Below are 7,768 nucleotides of genomic sequence, written 5' to 3'. Positions count from 1 at the left end.
TTTCCTTAAACCCTAAGAGAACGAAACAGATCCAAAACTTTCTCAAGAAAAAACTTCAGATTCTACCCTACAATGGCAGATTTTGCAGCAAATCTGTCCATCAAAGCCAGAGAGATTCTCTCGACTCCAAGCCATAAAGGCTTAGTGACGCTCGTTGATCAACTCTTCACGCCTAGAGAATCCGAAGACTACTTAAAAGCTCGTATTCTCTACGACTTCTGCGTCTCTAATTTCGCAGACTGCTTAACCCTAAAGCTTCTCAAGATCTATAGATTCTCTTCTGACGACCTCGTCAGAATCCGATCGATCTCGCACCTCTCTGAAACTCTCACGGAGTTAAGAAACCGCAACAACTTCGAGATCTCTGGCCTCGCTCTCGACGAGATCAAACCGCTTCTGATTTCTTGCTTGACGGTGCAAAACCCTAGAAAGGTTGATACTGACTACTTGAGAGTCATTGTTTCTTTCGTAGCTTATAACGTTATGGTCTCTCGTAATGAACGATGGGAAGAGCTTAGTGATTATATACTCTTGCTTGTGAATCAATATCCGATTAGGGCGTTTAGTTACTTCGTAGATTTGCCATCGCTTTACGTTGGATTCATTCACAGGTTCTTCCAGAGGTTACGTGAGGAAGTATACAAGGTTTTGCTTCGTCCTGAGAAAGATAGAGATGTATATTGGATTTTGGCTTTGAAAGCTGCTGTTAAAATGGGGATCAGATTATAGATTCCGACAAGAGATTCGATTTGACAAGAGATATACTTCACAATGTTCTGAAATCTGCTAGTGATGTTGTGTGGATGGAGATGGAAAGAGAGTTTCTGATAAGAGAGGGATTAAATCTCTCGAGAGTTACCTTGAGAAAGACGCTAAAGTGTGTAAATGGAGTACCAAACAATGCCGTTTTGTGGCATCGTTTGCGTACGGGGTCTCAGGAGTAGGGAAAAATACAAAGGAAGCTGCCAAGAACATCTTTGTAATGGTTACGAAAATGGATAAGTATGTTCCGAGTTCGGCCTTCAAACTCAACCATTTTTGCGTTGATAATCATCAAGATGTCAGAGTTGGATATGACCTTGAATTGTACTACCAGTTTTGGAAATGTACTCCAGTGGAAGTCTTGAGTTCCTTTGCAGCAATTGGTTCTGATGATCGGTCAAAGAGTGATAGCAATCAGACGACTCTACGATATAGTCTGTGATCACACTTCAGACCAGTGGGAAATAGATGTTTCAGAGATCAGAGGTCTTCAGCCATTGCTCATCAAATGCCTAAAGGAAGAAGGAATGTCTGAGAACCTGTACAGGATTCTTGGTCAGGTGGTGTTCCATGTTGCACAGGAGACGTTTAACTACGAAAAGGATCCATGGTTTGATCTATGGGACTATATAGCATCGGAAAGCAAAGCAGAGTTCAAGAAAGCGGTTTATATCTTCCAGTGTTTAACAATGCAGCTTGAGTTTAAAGAATTTGTGGTTCCTGCTATAGCCAATCTTCTTCCAGAGATTCATAGCAGGCTAACTGCACCAAAAGAGTTGTTATTTGATAACAGTAGCTGGGTCTTGACGTTTACGGGTGCTTACTGTTCAGCAATTCACTTGCTAGAGATCAAAAGTCACGCTGGATACGTTAAGGAGATTGCACACAAGATGATAGATTCTGTGAAAGAGCTTGTGGAAAGAGGAATGGAAGTTGGGCTTGTGATGAGAGCTTTTAGAGATCTTGAAAGCATTGTGGAGAAACAATCGGACTGGTACATGACCTGTGAGTACAGATTCCTTAAAGGTTTGCTTCAGAGGCTCTACACAATCAAAGGTATGAAATGGAAAGTAAGATTGTGTTGTGGAGAATTAATGTTAAGATCGAGAGGTCAGTGGATGATAATCTTAAAGTGTTCCCAAAGAGTGAGTTTGATCGACTGAACCAACCTGAGCCTTAGGCAAATTCATTCTTGCAGTATCCAGTTTTCTTTTTTCATTTGTAGTTGTTTGTTTTGGTTCTTACAAGGATCCATGGCTGAAAAGATTTTAATACTGTCTTTTCCAAATCCAAGTTTTTCCAGAGCAAACATAACCTGAGATCACATAACAAGCAACTTACAAGAAGATATCTGTCTACAATATTTTTACAACCGACTTGGTAACAAACGCACAAACAACAGAACGAATCCTAAAATCAACTCCCTGTAATTATTCATCAGATTCATCTGAATCCTCAGCTGTAACGTCAGATGAACCTTGTTCTTCTTCATCATCCTCATCTACATTGCTCATTTTCACTCTGCTTGCCGTCATTTTGGCTAAAGCAGCAGCTTTACTTGCTCGATGTGATCGGTTCATCAAAGCAGAAGGTGGAGGAGATGCTACTTCTTCTTCTTCATCAGAGGAAGTTTCTCTAATCCTTACTCGTCTTCTTGACTGAGCTGGTCTTGTTGAGCAAGGAGCAGGTGTCTTTGGCACTGTTGTAGTTGCAGTGATATCCAAGTTGTAGCTTACTCCGAGTGTTTCTGTAATTTGCCATTTTAGCAAAAAAAACAATCAAATTCTCTAAAGCATGGACAAAATAGACTCTAAAATAACTTTAACCATCTAGTTTTACGTGTAACTAAAACCAAACAGTAATGTAGAATGCAAAATATCAATGTACCAAAGATGGAATCGGCTTGATCTTGTGTAAGCTCTTCGCTGGGACAAACATCCAAAGATTTTAGATGTTCAAGGATCGGTTTCACGTCCCTAAGAAGCTCCTTCTCTGAACATACAGAATCTGCAAGTTGGCTTAAAAGCTTTTTCATCAACTTTATCACATTTTGTTTTGATGGTTTCAGATGGAGCAGCACAAGTGTTTTGCCCAGTGCTGCAACATATGCCTTCTCAGCTGCAGTCTTTTTTCCCTTGAAGTTAAGCATCTATGGGAAACAGTATTAGCAAACGGGTTAACCAGTGTTACAGACATCTTGAGAAGATGATTGCTCTCAACTAACTAGAAAGGCAAAAGACATTCTGATGGTGAAAGTGCAACTACTCTCTATTATCGCATTAATGGACAAGAAAATTTTGGTCAGATGTATGCTTTCTTCATTCTCCACTAAACTTTCCTGGATTTTGAGGAAAATGCGATACGATAGACGTCTAAGGAAAGCAACTAACCTCGATGGCTATGCGTATGGCTAACCCTTCTTCAGTACAGTTTAGTAAAGGCTGGATAGAATCTTCTGGTGAGTCTGGTGATTTATTGAATTGGGTTTCAGGCTCACCTCTTGTCTCTTTTTTGTAAAGCGGGGTTTGCATCATCTGTAGAATAAATCTGGATGCTTGGACTGCACGCTTGCGTTGATTTGATACAACGTATGACGAACTTTTACAGTTTCCATCAATACCAGGCCACATTGAACGTATGAGAGGAACAAAAGCCTTTGACACGTATCCCTGCATTGCATGAAAAATCATTCAGTAGTGTTATACAAATACACCATTAAACCTCTTTCTCTTAAGGACATCATGGTTTCTGTTACCTTATGCTTTTCGGAGAGGGAAGCATAGTGCTCAAAGAAGACAGATAAACACTGTTTAAACCTGGAAAATGAATAAGAAGAACAAATCATTAGTATTAGTTCTGGTGAGAAAAGTTACCAATTGAAAGCAAAAAATCTCTATACCTCAGTTGTTCTTTTGACTCCTCGCTGAAATATAATGCAATCAGCTTTCCCAAAACAAAAGGATAAAATGATGCAGGCAAGCTTGGGTACTTCTCTCCTAGAAGAAGAAGTTTTGCAAACCCCTCCCCAATGGTTGCTTTAACCGACTCATGTTCATTACTATCTGCGAATGCTCTCCAGTCATCACTTTCAAGTCCAGCATACAAGAGATCGAGCATTTTAAAGTTCATATCCTCTTCGGCATTGGATAAGTCGATGGGGGCAAAATCAATGCTCTCATCCTCAAATTGTGACAAGAGATCTTGTCCCATTGCCTTATCAACTTCTGTTGGGCTATGCCACATCCTAAGATCAACTAGTGCCTTGCAAGCCATGATACTAATAGGAGGAGGGCTTCTACAAAAAGCTACCCGTAGCTGCCTTATAAGCTCTTCACTAGGCTTCTTCTCTAACAAACCAAAAAGACCAAGGCATTTTATAGCAATCCTCTGCACATCCAAGTGAGTGTGCTTTGCCTGCATGACATGAATCATATCAGAAAGAGTGTTTGTTTGTGCAAGTGCCAAGTTTTTAATGCAAAAGGGTTTCAACTGTATGATAAGCTGTTTCCTTAAAATTGTTGACACCTTTTGACAGTTTTTCAATGAAACAAAAGGATTCAGAGATCATATGGAATATCAGCATCTTAAATGTAAAATTGACAATGAAAAATAAGCTGCTTGATAACCTCAAGGTCAAAATTTAAGAGAAAATAAAACAAGAAGCGCCCCTAAGCAGTGATATATGACAAAAGGAAATAGACAGAGGAGAGTAGAAAATATACCCCTGGAAGCAACAAAGCATGCAATATCTCTTCTGGTTCAATAGCCTTTCCTTGCAGTGAATGCAAAGATTTTCCATTTTCCAACAGAAGACTTGTCAAAGAAAGCATGTGCATCCACTGCAGGAAATCCGCAGTCCTTTCCCTACAGGGTCTTGCTAGTTTTTCAACAACAACAAGTATAACTTCTTCATATTCTCCAGGGGCAGCATGGAAAATCTTAGCTAACTTGGACACTGCATCAGCCCAATCTTTATCACCACCAAGGTTTATACCATCTCCAATCACAATACTGTTCCCATCTTCATCTAATTCTTGCTCAAAAGGTCTGTGGAGCAGCTCCTGGACAAAAGAACTTGCAGTCTTGTGGAGCATTGCATCAGAAAAATCAAGCATGGTGCCCAGCAATAATAGCTGCCTCGAAGCAAAGTGATGATTTGGTCCTGAAAATTATATGTAAGCAAAGGGTATAACCCAAACCAAAACAACTATGTTTTGGGATTTTATAAAATATTTGACTCACCAGCTTCTATATGAGCTTTAACTAGATCAACATAATCAGATACTGATGCAGGAAGAATTCTTTCCAGCAAATCATTCGCATCTGAAGCTTCAGCGGCATAAACTGCTGCCTCAGCTCCCATCGCAGTAGCAGCATCAGAACCCTTTGCCTGTGTGACAATTTCATCATTATTAGTGTGTACCGTATCTACAACCACTATGCGCATAATAATCACTGCAAGAACAAGGAATTTTATTTCAAATGCTATTCTATATAGCAAACAATATATTCTAAGAGGATTGTGACTTAGCTCAGGCACAACCTATAGATACATATGCGTTCTCAAACAAAAGGCTATGCAATACAAGAAAACGTGATGCAAACTGTTAATACGTGTTTTCTTATTATGATAGTATTGATGCATTGATTTCTGAGACGTTTTTGTTCAGTTTGACATGTGAGGTGTTCGAAGGAAAAAATTTGCAGTAAAACGGTAACTTGAAATCAGAAGGAAAGCCAGGTTTAGACAAATCATCACAGGAACTTTAAATAGAAATTGTCCAACGTCCAAGATAATGCCAGTAAAAATTAGCATTCTCTGGTTCGTGAATCAAGCAGTCAGTTATGGAATTCATCAAAAACATCTCAGTTTAAGCACAATATAATCCAGTTAAGCTAAATAGGTAAATATTCGGAAATTGTGGCTTCACAAAATACATGTTTGAAGCATAGAAGTACCTAACCTCAGAGCAATGAATAGTTGGTAAGTTTACAGACTTACTTGAGCACTTTTGCTCAGTTTCCTGCATATAATCCTCCAGTAAAGAGCAATCTCTGGCTCCATGAGTTGGATGTTGGGTACAGAACAAGTGCTCTCATCTAAATCAGGTAAAGAAAAATATAAGCACATGCAGAAACTATGCATTGCATATGTATAGTACAGAGTTAAACAGACCTCTAGCTTCACCATCTGCTGACAATATGTACTGCTGGATGCTTTTGTCATCGCTGGGCATTATCAATCCTTCACTTAACAGAACTTCCAACGCCGATTCTGCTACAGATTCATATGTTTCAACATCAAGGTATTTAAGAAATTTAATAGGATCTCCTTGACAAGAGTTAGACAGCCATTGATCTTTCATTAGCTTCAAACATTCTGTTGAAACATTTACAGCACGATCAGCGAGTCCTCTCTGAAGAATCGTGGTCCTAAGCTTGATGCTAACACAACAAAATGGAAGAAATACCAGTCAGGAGAAAGAGAAGGACAGTAGGAAAGAAGAAATACAACTTCCGTCAATAAGGTCAAGTGTAGAACATTTGTTACTAAACAAAATGGCATAAAGCTTCTATCTGAATAAAGTAAAAGAGGCAGAAACTTTAGGCTGAATCTGACTATGCAAAACGATGAAGAAAGAAATAAAGAGACCAAAGCTCTAAAAGCCCAAATTCACCTGAGACTCTGAAGAGGAACTTTATTAGCCAGAACTGAGTAAGCAGCTTTGCGTACTGATTCATTAACATCGAGCGTGCAATCAATAATTGCTTGGGTGGTTGCAATCGAAGGAGGCAGAGATAAAACTATTGTTTTGCGTACTTCCTGAAATCATTAACAAGGTAACGCAATATGACTTACATTGAAAATGTGATGTAGGATGTAGCTATTAAGTCCATACTTTGATAGCAAAACCAAAAAACAGTACGACAAGACAGAAACTTTACCGGATTCTGTTCCAGGGGAAGCACCTCAAGAAGCAAATCAAGAATATCACTGTTCTCAGGATCGTTCACAAAGCGTGAAAGAGACCTGACAGCAAACGTACGGATAACAGGAACTTTATCTCGAACACGCACCATCATACAATCAATTACATCATCCCACAATTCATCCGCAACTTCCACTTCATCTGGCAGCCTCAATATGATCTGTAAATACCACAATGTACAGAAGAATAAGCGGAAACACTTAAAAAGTCTCAAAATTCCTAACAAGCTAATCTTATATTTGACCTAAAAGACCTTTACCCAGTAAATTGAATCCTAATATACCTCTGAGATTATCTGACACGCTCTAAACCTAGCGTTTCTATTCGCAGCCACGGACCCAGCCACCAGAAACTTCAGAAATTCTTCTAGAAACTCGTCGCAATCGGAATCACCATCTGGATTATTACAGCGAAGACAAGCGAATTCCGCCGCGAATCGCACAACACGCTCCGCCGCGGCGGTTCACCGTTGAGCGGCGATGAAAAGAGGGGTTAGGGTTTTGAAAAACACCGAAGAGAATCGACGGACTGAAGAAGGGGAAGACGAGGACGAGGAGTCCTCTTCGTGGTCGGACTCAGGTGAAGATAGTTTCGATCGGATTGTGGCGAGCTCCTTTAGCTTTCGGTTGTGAGTAGCGTACGATGTGCGAGTCTCGTTTAGGTTCTTGGCGATTTTCTGGGTTAGGTTTCGATCTGAGTCGGAAGCCATGGCGATTTCGGATTCTTCGCCCATTTTTTTTTTTTCACTGACGGATTTGAAATTCAAAATGTTTCGAATCGACGCTCTTGTGAATGTGAGGGTTTAGATCTGTTGTGTTTCAAAAAAATTTGGGTGAGCGGGACGATATTACCTTTTTAAAAAAATTAAAACGATAGATTTGTTAAATGGACTGTTTTTTTTTTAATAACATAATTAGCATTAGCATAATGTACCGTTTAATAGCTCGTTTTTTTTTAATAACATAATTTCAGCATTAGCATAATTAATCGGGCCAAGAAGAAATATCAGATGAATT

General features: G+C 39.5%; 1 protein-coding gene and 1 pseudogene across 1 annotated transcript; one reads left to right on the top strand and one right to left on the bottom strand.

Moving 5' to 3' along the window:
- On the top strand, positions 73–1,942 carry LOC104728254 (annotated as a pseudogene).
- On the bottom strand, positions 2,045–7,526 carry LOC104724122 (condensin complex subunit 3-like). Its single transcript, XM_019232207.1, has 12 exons — positions 7,036–7,526; positions 6,709–6,912; positions 6,441–6,586; positions 5,939–6,207; positions 5,765–5,862; positions 5,005–5,152; positions 4,485–4,924; positions 3,662–4,176; positions 3,518–3,578; positions 3,153–3,431; positions 2,650–2,911; positions 2,045–2,509 (listed from the first exon to the last, which is right to left on the bottom strand). Exons 2-12 carry the CDS (start codon positions 6,844–6,846, stop codon positions 2,193–2,195), a joined length of 2,673 nt encoding a protein of 890 aa, XP_019087752.1. The 5' UTR covers positions 6,847–6,912; positions 7,036–7,526; the 3' UTR covers positions 2,045–2,192.

Source organism: Camelina sativa, chromosome 11 (assembly GCF_000633955.1).
Source record: "Camelina sativa cultivar DH55 chromosome 11, Cs, whole genome shotgun sequence".
Lineage (NCBI taxonomy): Eukaryota > Viridiplantae > Streptophyta > Magnoliopsida > Brassicales > Brassicaceae > Camelina > Camelina sativa.
Note: the sequence above shows the minus strand (reverse complement) of the source record. Positions and strands in the feature narration are given on the sequence as shown.